Source organism: Mobula hypostoma, chromosome 3 (genome assembly GCF_963921235.1).
Source record: "Mobula hypostoma chromosome 3, sMobHyp1.1, whole genome shotgun sequence".
NCBI classification, from domain to species: domain Eukaryota; kingdom Metazoa; phylum Chordata; class Chondrichthyes; order Myliobatiformes; family Myliobatidae; genus Mobula; species Mobula hypostoma.
This window is the reverse complement of record NC_086099.1, coordinates 59,090,480-59,109,654: the sequence shown is the minus strand read 5'-3', so window position 1 is coordinate 59,109,654 and position 19,175 is coordinate 59,090,480. Positions and strand designations below refer to the sequence as shown.

At 43.8% G+C, this 19,175-nt stretch overlaps 1 protein-coding gene across 7 annotated transcripts in view; it reads left to right on the top strand.

Annotated features, from left to right (window-relative positions):
- Positions 1-19,175, top strand: part of exoc1 (exocyst complex component 1) — a 94,216-nt gene that overhangs the window by 10,683 nt on the left and 64,358 nt on the right. For all 7 annotated transcript variants that reach the window (XM_063043112.1, XM_063043110.1, XM_063043107.1 and 4 more), the window contains exons 2-3: positions 5,018-5,149; positions 13,576-13,706. In XM_063043112.1, the coding sequence (XP_062899182.1) occupies positions 5,026-5,149; positions 13,576-13,706 (255 nt within the window). In that variant the 5' untranslated portion in view covers positions 5,018-5,025. The remainder of the gene's footprint in view (positions 1-5,017; positions 5,150-13,575; positions 13,707-19,175) is intronic.

Sequence of the window (19,175 nt, the reverse complement as noted above, 5' to 3'; positions counted from 1 at the left end):
GGGGATCTAGTCAGAAAAGCTCACTTTACAATTTAACTCTCACACCGTTCACACCGACTGCGTATTATAACAGTGGTGGTCAGTCAGCGACAGTGCCGGCTTGGAGACCCCGGGGTACAGGAGATCGAGGGTACGACCACCGCAGACTGGGAGACCAGAGGGTACGGACAGAAGAACAGAGGATGCAAACTGAAACCGAGGGGACCAGCTTGAAAACCACCTGCAGTATAAATTCCATGCGGAATATTTTGGAGAATCAAGAACCAAGAACAGCCCCATCGGGCAGTGCTTGCGCAGTCCCAAGCAGAAGCAGAAAAAGTATTGTTGTTGTGGTGTTGTCATGACAACGATTTTAAATCTCTCCGTTTATCCTGTCCACACTACAACGCGAAACAATTGTTTTCAAATTTACACAGTCTGTAGAGTGTTTTTGAAGATTTCTGTTTTGGAGAGATGAAAACGACATTTCAGTGTGGACAGAAGGTCAAAACGAAGAGAGAAGGCTTCGTTTTCAAAATTATCCGGCGTACTGTGGACGTAGCCTTAGAGTCTTGCACCATAGGAAACATTCTGTCCACATCCGCTCTATCAAGGCCTTTCACCATTCGATAGGTTTCAATGAGGTCACCCCTCTTTCTTCTGAATTCTAGTGAATACAGGCCCAGAGCCAGCAAACGCTCTTCATATGACAAGCCATTCAATCCTAAAATCATTTTTGTGATCTCTTTTGAACCCTCACCAGTTTCAGCACATCCTTTCTAAGATAAGAGGCGCAAACCTGCTCGTAATACTCAAAGTGAGGCTGCACCAGTGCTTTATAAAGTTTCAACATTCCTTGTTTTTATGTTCTAGTCCGAAATGAATACTAACATTACATTTACCTTCCTCACCATGGACCCAACTTTCAAATTAACCTTCAGGGAATCCTGCGCAAGGATTCCCAAATCAATTTTCACCTCAAGTTTTTGTATTTTCTCTTCATTTAGAAAATTGTCAGCCCTTTCATTTCTTCTGACCAGTGCATGACCATACACTTCTTGACACTGTATTCTATTTGCCATTTCTTTGCCCATTCTCCAAATCAGTCGTAGTCCTTCTGTAGCCCCTCTACTACTACTATGACTACTACTACGTCGACTCAGGCCTGGGTGGCCGGCAAAGGCCCCTCTACTTCCTCAAAACTACCTGCCCCTCCACCTTTCTTCATATTGTCTGCAAACTTTGCAACAAAACCATCAATTCTATCATCCAGATCATTGAGATATAATGTAAAAATAATTGTTCTCAACACAGACCCCTGTGGAACATCACTAGTCTCCAGCTGTCAGTCAGAAAAGGCTCCCTTTATTCTCACTCTTTGCCTCCTGCCAGTCAGCCATTGCTGTATCCACGCTAGAATCTTTCCTGCAATATTAAGGGCTCGTAGCTTGTTAAGCAGCCTCATGTGTGGCTCTTTGTCAAGGCCTTCTGAAAATCCAAGTACACAATATTAACTGATTCTCTTCTGTCTATCCTGCTTGTTATTTCTTCAAAGAACTCCAACACATTTGTCAGGCAAGATTTTCCCTTCAGGAAGCCAAGCTGACTGTGGCCCATTTTATCATTGCCTCCAAGAACCCTGAGACATCATCCTTAATAATCAATTCCAACGTCTTCCCGACCACTGAGGTCAGACTAGCTGACCTATGGTTTCCTTTCTTCTGCTTCTCTCCCTTTTTGAAGAGTGGAGTTACATTTGCCATTTTCCATTTCTCTGGAACCATTCCAGAATCTAGTAATTCTTGAAAGATCATTACTATTGGCTCCATAATCTCTTCAGCCACCTCTTTTGGAACCCTGGGGTGTACACCATCTGGTACAGGTGACTTATCCTCCTTCAGAACTTTCATTTTCCCCCAAGAACCTCCTCTCTAGTTATGGTATCTTCACACATTTCATGACTCCTGACACCTGCAACTTCCACCATACTGCTTGTGTCTTCCACAATGAAGACTGATGCAAAGTACTTATTCAGTTTGTCCACCATTTTGTTGTCCCCATTACTACCTCACCAGTATTGTTTTCTAGCAGTCTGATATTGCCTCTCTTTTACACTTTATGTATCTGAAGAAACCTTTGGTACCCTCTTTAATATTGTTGGCTAGCTTACTTTTGTATTCCATCTTTACCTTCTAATGACTTTTTTAGTTATCTTCTGTTGGTTTTTAAAAGCTTCCTAATCCTCTGACCTCCCACTAATTTTTGCTCTATTATATGCCCTCTCTTTGGCTTCTATGTTGGCTTTGACTTCTCTTGTTAACCACAGTTGGGTCATCTTGCCTTTAGAATACTTTTACGTCTTTGGGATGTAAATATTTTGTGCCTTCCGAATTGGTTCCAGAAATTCCAGCCATTGCAACTCTGCTGTCGTCCGTGCCAGCGTTCTTTTCCAATCATTTTGGCCAACTCCTCTCTCATGCCTCTGTAATTCCCTTTACCCTGCTGCAGTATTGATACATCTGACTTTAGCTTCTGTGTCTTAGATTTCATGGTGAATTCGATCATATTATGATCATTTCCCCTCAGGGTTCTTTTACCTTCAGCTCTCTAATCAATTCTGGTTCATTGCACTATACCCAATCCAGAATAGCTGATTGTCTCGTGGGCTCAACCATGAGCTGCTCTAAAAAGCCATCTCATAGACACTCTAGAAATTTGCTGTCCTGGAATCTGATTTTCCCAAGCTACCTGCATATTGAAGTCCCCATGACTATTGTAATATTGCCCTTTTGGAATGCATTTTCTATCTCCCATTGTAATTTGTAGGTCACATTCTTGCTACTGTATGGGGGTCTGTATACAACTCCCATCAGAGTCATTTTTTCCTTGCAGTTCAGATCTATCCACAATGATTCAAAACCTTTCAACCCTATGTCACCTCTTTCTAATGATTTGGTTTCATTTTTACCAAAAGAGCCACCCTGCTCCCTCTTCCTTCCTGACTATTCATTCGATATAATGTGTATCCTTGGACATTAAGCTACCAGCTATAATCTTTCAACCATGATTTAGTGATGCCTACAGCATCATATCTGCCAATTTGCATCTGTGCTGCAAGTTCATCTACCTTATTCCATAAACTGAGTGCATCCAGATACAACACCTTCAGTCCTATATGCACCCTTTTCTAATTTTGTCTGCTTTTTACGTTGTAACTCATCCTGTTGACAGCAATTTTGCCTGATCAACAGCCTCTCCTCACTACACATTGCCTTTGTTTATAAACCAGCTACCTCATCTTCAGCACCATTACCCACCGTTCCTATGATACTAGTTACATTGAAATGTAGGCAGCACAGGAAACTAGTCACACTGTGTTCAACTAGTTGATTCCTAACTTTGTCTGAGGTCCTACCAACATCTGCCTCCACAACCTCTCCACTAACTGTTCTGGCACACTGGTTCCCATTCCTTTGCCACTCTAGTTTAAATCCTTCTATGCAACTTTAACTAACCTTCCCACTAGGATATTAGTTCCCCTCCAGTTCAGGTGCAAAGAAATCTTAAGCCCTCTCTCCTACACCAACTCCTTAGCCACATGTTAAACTGTATAATCTTCCTAGTTCTGGCTTCACTAGCATGTGGCATGGGTAGCAATCCTGAGATTGCAATCCTGGAGGTCCTGCCCTTTAACTTAGCACCTAATTCCCTGAACTTCCCATACAGAGCCTTGTTACTCGTCTACCCATGTCATGGTACCTACATGGACCACGACTTCTGGCTGTTCACCTGTCCATTTAAGAATACTGATGACTCGATCCAAGATATCCTGGACCCCTGGCACCCAGAAGGCAACATACCATCTGGGAACCTTGTTCTCGCCCACAGAACCTCCTGTACATTCCCCTAAAGAACAAATCCCATTCACCACAGTGTGCCTCTTCTCCCCCCTTCCTTTCTGAATCACAGAGGCAGACTCAGTGCAGGGACCTGACCACTGTGTCTTCCTCTGGTAGGTCATATCCCGCCCCCCCCCCCCCCCCACCGACAGCATCCAAAGTGATATCTCTGTTGTTGAGGGGGAAGGCCACAGGGGTACTCCACACTGGCTCCTTAACCCCTTTTCCCTTCCTGACTGTCACCCAGTCTCCGATGTCTTGCATCTTAGGTGTAACTACCTCTCTATATGTCCTATCTATCACCCCTTCAGCCTCAAAAATGATCCAGAGTTCATCCGGTTCCAGCTCCAGCTCCTAAACGCAGTTTGTTAGAAGATGCATCTGGATGCACTTCTCACAGTTGTGGTCAGGAACGCTGGAGTTCTCCCCGCCTTCCCACATCCCGCAAGAGGAGCATTCAGCTATCCTGTCTGGCATCTCTACTGCCCTAGTTCAACAGATATAAAGAAGAAAGGAAAAACGAGCTTCCTTTTCCTTTGCTTTCTCTGACTGAAGCCTCGAAGAGCTAAAGCCTCAAGATCACCACCTGACTACATCCATTCAGATGCTGTGTCGATGGCCTCACTTGCCCCTGCCTTCCTTTAATATGCTCTTGCTAATCAATCCCAGGGGCCAATTGGTCACTGGTCGAAGCTCTATTAAGTTGCCGTGACCTGCTACTGCCTTTTATCCTGATTGAAGTCCTTTCCTCTCCAAACTTCTGATGTCAGGTTTGGCCCCTGGTCAAAGAACCATTCTTGGTGAGAGATAAAAATATTTTTACAATAATAATTAATTTTATTTTTACAATAATAATTAATTTAAATGTCTTTAAAATGTTCAGCTGGTACGTAGATCATTTCCATTCACATCAAGGGTGAATACTCTTTGTATCTCAGACCTGGTGGAGAATTCTCTGATGTAAGTGAGATACATTTCGCGTAACTTTCCTCCTCCCCGATCTCAGTGTGCAAGGTGTGAATAGTCATTTCTCAAATCCACAGTGCCATCTATTGCTTGTACTCCATAAGTTATGGTATCATGGAAGTTAAATTTACATGTAATTTTGCACTGATGAATAATCTTTTTTCTCTTGCTAGTGTTCAGAATGACAGCAATCAAGCACGCATTGCAGAGGGATATTTTCACTCCAAATGATGAACGATTGCTCAGCATTGTCAATGTATGCAAGGCGGGCAAAAAGAAAAAAAACTGCTTTCTGTGTGCTACAGGTACAGTTGAATGTGGTTTTTATTTGTGTTTCTTTAGCACATACTTCTATTTCAATCAAAATCTTTTTTTTTGTTAATATAAGATTCAAGATTGTTTAATATCATTTCCAGTGCTCGTGAGACCATAAGACCGTAAGACAAAGAAGCAGAAGTAGGCCATTCGGCCCATCGAGTCTGCTCCGCCATTTTATCATGAGCTGATCCATTCTCCTATTTAGTCCCACTCCCCCGCCTTCTCACCATAACCTTTGCTGCCCTGGCTACTCAGATACCTATCAAGCTCTGCCTTAAATACACCCAATGACTTGGCCTCCAATGCTGCCCGTGGCAACAAATTCCATAGATTCACCACCCTCTAGCTAAAAAAATTTCTTCGCATTTCTGTTCTGAATGGGCGCCCTTCAATCCTTAAGCCATGCCCTCTCGTACTAGACTCCCCATCATGGGAAACAACTTTGCCACCTCCACTCTGTCCATGCCTTTTAATATTCGAAATGTTTCTATGAGGTCTCCCCTCATTCTTCTAAACTCCAAGGAATACAGTCCAAGAGTGGACAAACGTTCTTCATATGTTAACCCTCTCATTCCGGGAATCATTCTGGTGAATCTTCTCTGTACCCTCTCCAACGTCAGCACATCCTTTCTTAAATAAGGAGACCAAAACTGCCCACAGTACTCCAAGTGAGGTCTCACCAGTGCCTTATAGAGCCTCAACATCACATCCCTGCTCCTATACTCTATTCCTCTAGAAATGAATGCCAACATTGCATTCGCCTTCTTCACTACTGACTCAACCTGGAGGTTAACTTTAAGGGTATCCTGTATGAGGACTCCCAAGTCCCGTTGCATCTCAGAATTTTGAATTCTTTCCCCATTTAAATAATAGTCTGCTTGTTTATTTTTTCTGCCAAAGTGCATAACCATACACTTTCCAACATTGTACTTCATTTGCCACTTCTCTGCCCATTCTTCCAATCTATCCAAGTCTCTCTGCAGACTCTCCGTTTCCTCAACACAACTGGCCCCTCCACCTATCTTCGTATCGTCAGCAAACTTAGCCGCAAAGCCCAAGGGGAATGAAATAATTGTTACTCTGGATCTGATGCAGCACAAAAAAAAACAATAAGATAAAGGACAGAATGATAAAAAAAATAAACGGAATAAATATAAATACATAGCTTATATAGTCAATAGTCCTTAAATTGATGGTAGGCACAGGGGTGTCTGTACATAAGGTGACTCTGACAGGAAATGTTAAAATAGTGGAGGGGGTGGGTTAGTGGGTGAAGGTGATGATCAGCCTTACTGTTTGGGGAAAGTAGTTGTTTTTGAGTCTGGTGGTCCTCGGTTGAATGCTATATAGCCTCCTCCCTGATGGGAGTGGATACAAGGAGTCCATGAAAGGGTGGGTGGGACCCTTCAGGATGTTACTGGCGCCTTTCTGTATATATGTCCTTGAAGGTGGGTAGTCTGGTGCTGACGATGCGTTGGGCGATTTTGACTACCTGTTGTGGAGCCTTCCTGTCCACTGCAGTGCAGTTTCCGTACCATGCACTGATGCAGCATGTCAGGATGCTCTCTACTGCACATCTGTAGAAGGACTTGAGTATAGAGGTGCATAGTCCAGCTCTCTTCAGCCTCCTCAGGAAGTAGAGATGTTGATGAGCTTTCCTGATCGTATAGGATGTTTTCTGGACCCATGAGGAGTTGTGTGAAATGTGCACTCCTAGGAATTTGAAACTGCTCGCTGTACCACCGATGTAAAGAGAGGCCTCTTACCTTCAATAGTCATACCTACACTTTTGAAGTTAATCTTTTTATCTTTGTTATGTTTCAAAGTTCAAAGTAAACTTATTATCAAAGTACATACATGTCACCCTGAGATTCATTTTCTTGCAGGCATGCTCAATAAATCCATAAAAGAATAATAACCTTGATAGAATCAATGAAAGACTGCACCTACTTGGGTGTTCAACCATTGTGCAAAAGACAACAAACTGTGCAAATACAAAAAGAAAAATAATGAATCAGCAATAAATATCGAGCAAAAGACAACAAACTGTGCAAATACAAAAAGAAAAATAATGAATCAGCAATAAATATCGAGGACCTAAGATGGAGTCCTTGAAACTGCATCCGTAGGTTATGGGAACAGTTCAGTTATCCCCTCTGGTTAAAGAGCTTGATAGTTGAAGGGTAATAACTGCTCCTGGGCCTGGTGGTGTGAGTCCTGAGGCTTTTGTATCTGCTTCTCGATGGCAACAGAGAGAATAGAACATCATCTTGGTGGTGTGGGTCCCTGATGATGGATGCTGCTTTCCTGCAACAACACTTCGTGTAGATGTGCTCAATGATGGGGAGGGCTTTACCTGTGATGGACTGGGACTTTTTGTAGGATTTTCAGTTCAAGGGCACTGGTGTTTCCATACCACGCTGTGATGCAGCCGGTCAATGTACTCTACACTACGCATCGATAGAAGTTCGTCAGTTTTAGATGTCATGCCAAATTTTCAAATTCCTAAGAGGCGCGCCATGCTTTCTTTGGAATTGTATTTGTGTGCTGGGCCTAGGACAGGTCCTCCGAAATGATAGTACTGAGTATTTTAAACTTGTTTACCCTCCCCACCTCTGATTTTCCAAAGAGGACTGGCTAATGACCTCTGGTTTCCTCCTCCTGAACTCAATAATTAGCTCCTGGTCTTACTGGCATTGAGTAAGAGGTGGTTGTTGTTGTGGCACCTCTTGGCCAGATTTTCAGTCTTCATCCTGTATGCTGATTCGTCACGAGCTTTGATTCAGCTTACGACAATAGTGTCATCAGCAAACTCGAATATTGCATTGGAGCTGTGCTTAACCATACGGTCATAAGTGTAAAGTTAGTAAAGCGGGGGCTAAACTCACAGCCTTGTGGTACGCCTATGCTTATGGAGATTGTGGAGGAGATGTTGTTACCAATCCAAACTGACTGGGGTCTGCAAGTGATGAAATCAAGTATTCAATTGCACAAGGAAGTATTGAGGCCAAGGTCTGAAAGCTTAGTGATTAGTTTTAAGGGGCTTTTGGTATTGAATGCCAAGCTATAGTTGATAACGAGCATCCTGATGTATGCATCTTTGCTGTCCAGATGCTCCAGGGTTGAGTGGAGAACCAATGAGATGCTGTGGAGCTGTTGCCCCGTAGGCAAATTAGAGCAGATCGAAGTTGCTTCTCAGGCAGGAGCTGATATGTTTCATCACCATCCTCTGAAAACACTTCATTACTGTGAATGTTAGTGCTACTGGACAATAGTCATTGAGGTACGTTACCACGTGGTAACCTTCACTTATCGGTGTAAGTGAAGTCTGCTTGAAGCAGGTGGTACCTCAGACTGCCACAGCGAGAGTGAACACTCCAGCCAGTGATTAGCACAGGCCTTTGGTACTTGGCCAGGTATCCCATCTGGGCCACATGCTTTTTGTGGGTTCACCCTCCTGAAATCTGCAAACACTTTGGCCTTGAGATTGAAACTACAGGATCAGCAGGGGCTATAGAGTTCCTGCTGGTCCCTCCATGTTTTGATCATCAAGGCGAGTATTGAAGGCATTGAGCTCATCTGGAAGTGAAGGCTAGTTGTTGCCTATGCTATTTTACTTTACTTTGTAAGAGGTGATAGCATTCAAGCCCTGCCACAACCGTTGAGCATCCTTCATTGATTCAAGTGTAGTCTGGAATTGCCACTTCGCCCATGAGATGGCTTTCCGGAGATCATACCCAGACCTCTTTCAACTTTCTTAGTCACCAGACTTGAATGCCTCTTACTTGGCACTCAGCACAATGCTGATCTCATGGTTCATCCAGGGCTTGTGGTTGGGGAAGATTCTGAATGAATTACTGGGGACACTCTCCTCTGCAACTGTTTTAATAAAATCCATAACAATCATGATATATTCATTCAGATCCACAGCTAAGTCCTTGAACACAGCCCAGTCCACTGTCTCGAAGCGATTCCATAGCCACTCCTCTGCCTCTCACGATCACCTCCTTGTTGTCCTATCTTAGCCTCTGCCTGTATGCAGGATCGAGGATAGCCAAGTAATCAGAATTACCTAAATGTAGTCTGGGCATTGAACAGTAGGCAAGTGTGGGGAGGGTCAAATGTGTTGGGACCTCTGGTGATACAGGTTATATGCTGAAGGTAGTTGGTCAGGGTTTTCTTTAAACAAGCCTGGTTGAAATCTCTGACTATAACTTGAAATGCGTTGGGATGGACCTTTTCTTGTTTGGAGACGGCATCATGCAGTATCCCAAGCCCTCAATTATAGTCAGTCACTGGTGGTATGTTTTGCAGACAGGATTATGGAGGTGAACTCCCTAGGTTAATAGAATGGTCGGCATTTGACTGCTAGGTGTTCAAAGTTGGGGGAACACCAGATCAACAAAATCGGCACATCAGAGCACCACTTAGAATTTATCATGAAACACGTACCTCTGCCTAATGCCTTTTCCAAATAATTAGTTCTGTCCGTCCTGTGAATCGACAAGCCTTCAGGTCTGATTGCCATATCTGGAATTAGGCCGTGTCTCAATTACACATAATACACAACAATCTCTCATTTCTCTCTGATACAGCAATCTTGACCTCAGATCCTCAACTTTATTCTCTAGTGACTGCACATTTGCTAGGTAGAGGGTGTCTCACTCCTTTATGCTTCAGCCAGGCTTGGAGTCTCTTCTCCTCCCTTTCCCCCCCCCCGCCCAAACCTCTATACTCAAGTTGCAATATGTAGACCATATTGGTACTTGTCTATATTGAGTTCCATGACATCATGTACTGATTCACTAAACAATTTGAACGAATAGACCTTGTAAATGATGCTCACAAGGCTAGTGTTCTCTGCCAACTTTCCCTTTTCACCATACCGCCCCCCCTCCAAACAATAAAAGTTCATGATAAACTTCTGGAAAACATGGAGCATTTCACATGTATTTGGAGCCAAATCTTGGAGAAGGCAGACATCAATGATGAAATTCACGTATGTTTTTGGTGCCCTAGCACAACCTTGATCAATTGAAGAAATGTATTTTTAGAAGATCAAGCCCTTGGACCTGGCTTAAAAGTTGGGATTTACCAGATGGTAAAACTTGTGATTTACCTGCCCTCCTATATGCTTCCAGACGTGGGTCCCTTACCTGCATCTCAAGAACTGGTGAAATACTGTCAATGCTTTCACCATCTAAAATCCATGAATCCTTCATTGGCCTCATCAGCCACCTCAGAACCCACAAAATTGGAGTATGGGTAGGTCATCCATAACCAGAATCAGAATCAGAATCAAATTTATTATCACCGGCATGTGTCATGAAATTTGTTAACTTAGCAGCAGAAGTTCAATGTAATACATAATATAGAAGAAGAAAAAAATAATAAATAAATCAATTACAGTATATCTATATTAAATAGATTAAAAATCGTGCAAAAACAGACAATATATAAAAAGTGAGGTAGCGTTCACGGATTCAGTGTCCATTTAGGAATTGGATGGCAGAGGGGAAGAAGGTGTTCCTGATTCGCTGAGTGTGTGCCTTCAGGTTTCTGTACCTCGACCTACCTGATGGTAACAGTGAGAAGAGGGCACGCCCTGGGTGCCGGGGGTCCTTAATAATGGACGCTGGCTTTCTGAGACACCGCTCCTTGAAGATCTCCTGTGTACCTTGTTGGCTAGTACCCAAGAAGGAACTGACTAACTTTACAACTCTCTGCAGCTTCTTTCAGTCCTGTGCAGTAGCCCCCACCCCACCCCCATACCAGACAGTGATGCAGCCTGTCAGAATGCTTTATATGCTACATCTATAGAAGTTTTTGAGTGTATTTGTTGACATACCAAATCTCTTCAAACTCCTAATGAAGTATAGTCGCTGTTTTGCCTTCTTTATAGCTGCATCGATATGTTGGGATCAGGTTAGGCCCTCAGAAGTCTTGACACCTAGGAACTTGAAACTACTCACTCCCTCCACTTCTTATCCCTTTATGAGGATTGATTTGTGTTTCTTTGTTTTACCCTTCCTGGGGTCCACAATCAGCTCTTTGTCTTGCGTTGAGTGCCAGGTTGTTGCTGCGACACCGCTCCACTAGTTGGCATATCTCACTCCTGTACGCCCTCTTGTCTCCACCTGGGATTCTACCAACAATGGTTGTATCATCGGCAAATTTATGGGATAGTATTTGAGCTATGCCTAGTCACCCAGTCATGGGTGTAGAGAGAGTAGAGCAGTTGGCTAAGCACACACCCCTGAGGTGCGCCAGTATCATGAAGGGCTGCTTCAGGGATAGAGTTTGTTTACAAATTCCTCCTCCACTCTTCTAAACCATAACATTTCCACTTGTAGGTCTGTTCTATTCTTTGTCATTATGCTGTTTCAGCATTTCATTGCTGTGTATTGCCTCTTTTTGTTTTTCTTAATGCTAATTATCTGTCCTGAATTACATCCTCTCCATAAAACACCCTGGGATGTTGACCTGTTAAGAGGCAATTTAATTATGTTAATTTTTAAGTAGTTTTATGATTTATCCAGTTGCATTGTAGTCTAATTATATCTGACACTAGACATTTTGCTGTGATATAATTTGAACAGCATAATTTAAAATTTTGATTGTACGGTGGATTCTTGATCTATTATTTGCCATTACATTGTCCGTTTGAGATGTAGTGAAATGCATTATATGCTAGAGAATTTCACCAGATGATTATCTGTATCATCAGATACTATCCACATCCATGAAAATCTGTCACTTCACTTCACATGCTAGTATATAATACACTTTTCTATGAAAACCTTTTCTAGTTGCTGATAGGAATTTTGAATAGTCAGCACTTTTGGCAGATCACATACCAGAAAATAAGATGAACTTTGTTTTTTTTTAACTGTTAATTTCTTGGCATGAATAGCCCCAATCTCTGTAAAGTAGTTCTCAAAATTTTGAGTTTATTGTCTTGAGGTGTAGGTACAATGAAAAACTTGCAGCAGCATGACTGGCACGAAGATTCAGACATTGCACGAAACTGCTGTACTGTACATAAATTATGCATAAAGTTTTCATGACAGCAAAGAAAAAGATTGTGCGAGACATTAGGGCAAAAACGAAACAGAGGCAAGTTCAGGGCAGTGCAGGGAGTGTTCTGCAGGAGCTTTGCTGAGAGAGCATTAGGGTTGGCTAGGTCAGTTCAAGAACCTGATGGCCTTTGGCAAGTAGCTGTTGCTGAACTTTGTGGTTTTTGTACTTGCGCAGTAAGTAGAGTGTATTACCTGGGTGGTGGGGTCGTTAATGATTGATTCTGGCACTGATACAACATCTCCTGTAGATACTTTCAATGATGACTGGGCTGTATCCAGTACTTTCCCCAGCCTCTGACAATCCTGTGCATGCAGATGTTGTACCGGATGATGTTTTCAATGGTCTATCTGATTGCTTGATAGAGTATTTGGTGACATGCCAAATCTCCTTAAGCTTATAAGAAAGTAGAGGCACTGGCATATATTCTCTGTGATTGCATATTTGTGCTGGGCCCAGCATAGGTCATCTGAGCTGTTAATGCCCAAGAATTTAAAGCTGCTAATTCTTTCCATCTCTGGCCCACCAATAAGAACTGAAAGGTAGGATTCAACTTCCATTTTCTTGAAGTCAACAATTAATTACTTGGTTTTGTTGACATTGAGTGTGAAGTTGTAACTCTTGAACCAAATGCTCTTCCTCACCCCTGTAGACTGACTCATCACATGTTTAGCCCATAAGTCATGAGTTCCTCTAATCTTTATTGTCTTTTTGACGTTATTTCAGTTCTTCTGACACTGTTATTCCTTCTGCATTGCTTCTACCTTTTCAATTGTCCATGCAATTTATTCAGGATTTTTTTTTCGCCATTGTCAGTTGATGAATTGGAAGCTTCTCCTTTACATAACAGGTATGATCAAAATAATATTCCCTTTGGTGTAAATGTATGAATATGAAGTTCAGATTCAAGTTTACATGTCATTCAGTCATACCCATGAACACAGACAAACGAAACAGCATTACTCTGGGGCCAAGGTGCAAAACACAGTACCGACTTCCATAAACATGAGGATCAAGTCCTCATAGCTAATGAAATTTAACTATCTGAGATGAGAAGTTTTATTGTGATCGAAATAATTTTCATAGAAAAATGTGTCAAAGATTGTACGGAAGTGTAATTAAAAAGGTAGATAGCAATTTAGGGAATTGGTGGATGAATTGAGGCTTACTGAACTCTTTGAGATTTTGTGCAATATCTGTCTAAAGGGTTGAATAAACATTAATTCTGCACTATTCTTTAAGATTGCTATTTTAACCCTTTTATTATGTTAATAATACTTTGTTTACAACCTCTTTATTCTATCACTCATTGATTTATTAACTTTGGTTTTTGCAGTAACTACAGAGCGACCAGTTCAAGTAAATGTTGTTAAGGTGAAGAAATCAGATAAGGGGGATTTCTACAAACGGCAGACAGCATGGGCATTGCGAGATTTGGCTGTTGTCGATGCTAAGGATGCTAACAAGGTAAAACAAAAAGGTCTGAAAGGCCATTGACACTTAGATGTTTCGGTCAGATTGATTACACTAATAATAAGGAATTAGACATTATTCTGAATATTGCAAGTTTTATGTTTTTAATAACGAAAGTCCTAAATATTTTTAAATTGTGGAGAATTTCTTGAGGTTTTTTTGTTACTATAATTGATCAAGTTTACTTGCTTTCTTAATCAGAATCAGGTTTATTATCAATGGCATCTGTCATGAAATTTGTTTTGTGGCGACAGTACAGTGCAAGGCATAAAAAATTACAATAAAAATTAGATAATGCAAAAGAAGAATAATGAAGTAGTGTTCATGGACCATTCAGAGGGGAAGATGTTGTTCCTAAAATGTTAAGTGTGTGTCTTCAAACTCCAATACCAATCTGGATGTTTAAGGTCCTTAATGTTGGATATCACCTTCCAGAGGCATCATGTTTTGAAGATGTCCTCGATAATGGGTAGGGTTGTGCCCATGATAGAAATGGATGAGTCTACAACCCTTTGTAGCCTCTTGCATTGGATCCTCCATACCAGGTGGTGATACACCCAGTTAGAATGCTCTCAATGATACATGTATAGAAATTTGCTCATGTCTCTGATGATGTACCAAGTCTCCTCAAACTCCGAAGAAAGTTTAGCCACTGGTGTGCCTTCTTTACGATTGCCTCGATATGTTGGGTTCTGGAGGAATCCTCTGAAATGTTGATGCCCAGGGACTTGAAGCTAGTCACTCTTTCCACCACTGACCCCCCTCAATAAGCATTAGTAAGTGTTCGCCTGACCTCCCCTTCCTGAAGTCCACGATCAATAAGATACGGCTTTCCGTTAGCATGTTCTGTTTCATGGCCATTAACGTTACTGGTTTACTCCCCCACACCCGCCTCACTACATTGTCCTCCTCTGTAGTAGCCACTGTCTCACTGTCCAAATGTACAAAAATTGCTTTGGGTTTCCTTAATACACTAAAAATGTGAATTGGAAGTTAAAGGTGCATTAGTGGACTCAATGCGAAGTAATTTCATTCTGTTCTACTGAATGTGCATTCGCATTTGCTATAAAATAAAGCTTGATGGAAAGGTAATGGATCATGGATTGGCTGGAGTTCAAATTGCAATTTCAAAGTGTGCATCCTGTCAATTAATTGTGAAGTGGCAGCATTGATGAACACAGAAGTTCATAGCCCTGTGACCGACCCTTGTAGTAAAAGTAGAATTGTAATGTGGTAAAAAGAATCCAAAGTAAAACTAAAATTGGGAAGAGAAGATCAGAAGCGAAATCTGAATAATGTTGGAGGACCCCCACAAAAGCTACAAAGAATCTAAGGAAAAGATACCCCCGGGGGTGCCCGAGAGGGGGGGAGGATGAGCACCCCAGTCGCATGGACACAACAACATCAGACCCAGGCAATGAACAAACGATGATGAGGAAGCAGTGTGCATGTGGCAAAATCTGCAAGAACGATCATGGCTTGAAGATCCACCAAGCGAGGATGAAGTCTTTTGGCGGGAGCAGGAGCAGCACAACGCGCAGGTGTTCAACCTGGTGAGACGAAGGAGGGGCCAGGCCCGGAGTCACCCCATAGTGCCCGGAACCTCCAAGTGTTGCAAACTAATCCCTCTAACATGAAGTCTAACAGGAGGCGGATCAAATGGCCTGCAGCTAACATGACTTCACTGTGGAAGCAGTTTGATGAAGATGTTAACCAAATTCTGGAGGCAACGGCGAAGGGAGGGGTTGATAGGAAGCTGCAAGCCATGTCAACAATTATTGTCAGTTATTGTTCAGGTTCGGAGAAGAGGAGAAGGAAGGCTCCAAGACATCTTACTCGAAGAACCAAAGAGCATTGAGGATCCACAACATCAGGCAGGAGATGAAAGCGCTGAAGTCCCAATACAAGGAGGCAGGAGAAGAGCAGTGCATTGGCTTGGCCCAGCTGATGTGCATACTATGAAAGAAGATCAGGGTCCTCCGCTGGGCATCGGAGGCGGCGTTGTGAAAGGGCCTGAAAATGTGCTGCCTTTATCGCCAACCCCTTCAAGTTCACCAAGGAGTTGCTGGGGGAGAAGCGCAGTGGGAAACTGGCCTGTTCGCAGGAGGACATGGACCAGCATCTGAAGAAGATATATAATGATCCTGAAAAAGAGCAGGAGTTGGGAAAGTGCGACATCCTAATAGACCCACCTGAACCGGATATGCAGTTCGACATGTCAGAGCTGCAACTAAAGGAAGTCAGAGAGGTCGTCCGCAAAGCAAGGGCAAGCTCGGCTCCAGGACCAAGCAACACCTCGTACAAAGTGTACAAGAACTGCCCCAAACTCCTGCTGCGTCTGTGGAAGATCCTGAGAATCTTCTGGAGAAGGGGGAAGATCCCAGAACAGTGGAGAGTGGCTGAAGGGGTGTGGATCCCGAAGGAGGAAAATGTCACCCAGATAGATCACTTTCGCATCATCTCCCTGCTCTGTGTCGAGGCGAAGATCTTCTTCAGTGCAGTTTCTAACCGGCTGTGCACCTACCTAGCAAAGAACACCTATATTGATACATCAGTCCAGAAGGGTGGCATTTCAGGGATGCCGGGCTGTCTGGAGCACATCGGTGTGGTGACACAGCTCATCAGGGAGGCCAGAGAGAACAAGGGCAACCTGTCAGTGTTGTGGCTCGACCTGGCAAATGCATATGGCTCCATTCCACACAAGCTGGTGCAGCTCACACTGACCAAATATCACGTCCCCAGCAGAATCGGAGACCTTATCGCTGATTATTACAGCAACTTCAGGTTGAGGGTCTCTTCAGGAGCAATCACATCAACCTGGCACAAGGTGGAGGTCGGCATCATCACAGGGTGCACTATCTCAGTGACACTGTTCTCCCTAGCTATGAACATGCTCATTAAGTCTGTTGAACCAGAGTGCAGAGGGCCCAGAATGAATTCCGCTCAATGGCAACCACCTATCAGGGCATTCATGGATGACCTCACAGTCACCACAGAATCAGTCCCAGGCTGCCAGAGGATTCTGCAAGGGCTCGAAAAGCTGGTGGAGTGGGCCCGGATGCGTTTCAAACCTGCCAAATCAAGATTGATGGTGCTGAGGAAAGGGAAGGTGGAGAACAAGTTCTGGTTCAGCATCGCAGGCACAGCCATCCCAACCATCACAGAAAAGCCAGTCAAGAGCTTAGGCAGTTTTTGACAGCTCTTTAAGGGACACAACAACCATTCAGGCAACCTGCACCGAGTTGGATAGCTGGCTGAAATCTGTGGACAAGTCTGGCCTACCTGGGAAGTTTAAAGCCTGGGTGTATCAGCATGGCATTCTTCCCAGAATCCTGTGGCCCCTCCTCGTCTATGCAGTCCCGATCTCGACAGTCGAAACCTTAGAGAGGAGGGTTAGCAACCACCTCAGGAGATGGCTGGGGCTGCCAAAGAGTCTGAGCAGCATCGCACTCTATGGACACCACAACAAACTGCAACTGCTGTTCAAATCCTTGGAGGAAGAATTCAAGGTAACAAGAGCCAGAGAAGTGCTACAGTATAGGGACTCAAGTGACCCGAAGGTGGCTAGAGCAGGGATACAAGTAAGTACTGGCAGGAAGTGGAGGGCAGAGGAAGCTGTTCAGGAGGGAGAGGCGAGGCTGCGTCACAGGAGGCTGGTGGGAGTGGTCACACGAGGCCGAGCTGGGCTAGGATCCTTTCCAACTCCCCAAATGGACACCAGAGGGAAGGAAAGGCGTTGTCTAGTTCAGGAGGAGGTGAGAGCAGTAGTGGAGGAGATGAGAGCCTGCAAGGCGGTGGGAATGAAGCAACAGGGAGCTTGGACAAGATGGGAGAATGCGGTTGAGAGGAAGGTGACCTGGGCTGAGCTTTGGAAAGCCGAACCACACCGCATCCAATTCCTCATCCAGGCAGTGTACGATGTGCTTCCAAGCCCATCAAACCTGTACACATGGGGCAAGGCTGAGTCATCTGTGTGCCCACTGTGCTCCAAGCGAGGAACCCTGGAGCACATCCTCAGCAGCTGCGCAAGGGCACTTGGTGAGGGATGGTACCAATGGAGGCATGATCAGGTCCTAAAGACCATCGCTGAAGCCGTCAGCGCAGGAGTTGAGTGGGCGAAGCGGTCCCGACCCTCCAAGCAGACCATTGCCTTTGTCAGAGCTGGGGAGCAGCCAATACCTGCCATAAGAACATCTGCAGGCATTCTGACCTCTGCAAGGGATTGGCAGCTGTTGGTGGACCTTGAACGGCAGCTGAAGTTCCCCAACCATATCGCAGCCACCACCCTGCGATCAGATATTGTCCTAGTGTCTGAGTTGACTAAGCAAGTGGTGCTGCTGGAGCTGACAGTCCCATGGGAAAATAGCTTGGAAGAGGCCTTTGAAGGGAAGCTCTGCAAGTACGCAGGACTGGTCAGCAACTGCCAGCAGGCTGGACGGAGAGCGAGGTGTCTCCCAGTGGAGGTTGGTGGTAGGGAATTCATAGCCCATTCTTTAGTTAGAGCCTTCAGAATTTTGGGCATCGAGGGAGAGAGGAAGAGGAGAGCCATCCGCAGTACCACCGATGCGGCAGAGAGGACCTCAAGATGGCTGTGGCTCAAAGAGGGGAGCCATGGAGTCATAAGTAGCTAGCCATCTGGACACAAGCTGGGGTCTGATCAGCCCCGGCTGGGTCACCTGGAGGAGGTTGTATGATGTTGAAAGTCCCGAAGCCACCCATGATTCCAGGAACATCACTGAAGATGTGTCCAGAAGCATCAATAGATGTATGCACACAGGAGTACTTCCTTATATTCTCATGTAAAGCAGCTGTACATCCTTGCCACTCCCCACCAAAAGCTTTTATTTTAAGAAATGAAAACCCGCTTGTAGAGGATATTAGCCTTTATTCACTCTGTTCCATCGATCTCTACCAAATTGTACATTCTTCAAGGTGAGTCAGTACCCCAAAGTAATTGGATGAGTAATCTGAAAAGTTCGTAGAAATCTTGTTTTTCTGATTTTATATTACATTTAAGGGGGTGCCTTTCATGGTCAAAATAATACTTAAGCAAGTGCACGAATGGCTAGTTGGAATGAAAAATTTCCACCGGAGAAGCAAACATCCAGAACTGAAAGTATACTGCTTTGCAGGATTTCTTACTGCCTATTGGGCTGAAAGTTGGAAACCATCTCCTAAAAGAGCAATCCAGAACTTTTGTGTTTTTTTTTAGTGTTTATGTTGCTAGAATTCATGGAACCAAAATATTTTAGTTCTTCTAACTTAGCAATTGTTAACTCTTATTAGGCTGGCCTTTAGAGCTGAAATGCAGCCATTGCCACAGCTCAAAGTTGATCAGACAGAAACACAGATTCAGATCTTGCTAAGTGTTTCTCGTTGCCTCTCAGCATCACTTCTTTTTCAGAAAGCAGATGAGTTTGGCTCTGAAAATTTGGAATAGTTTCCCTGTGTTCTAAATAATGA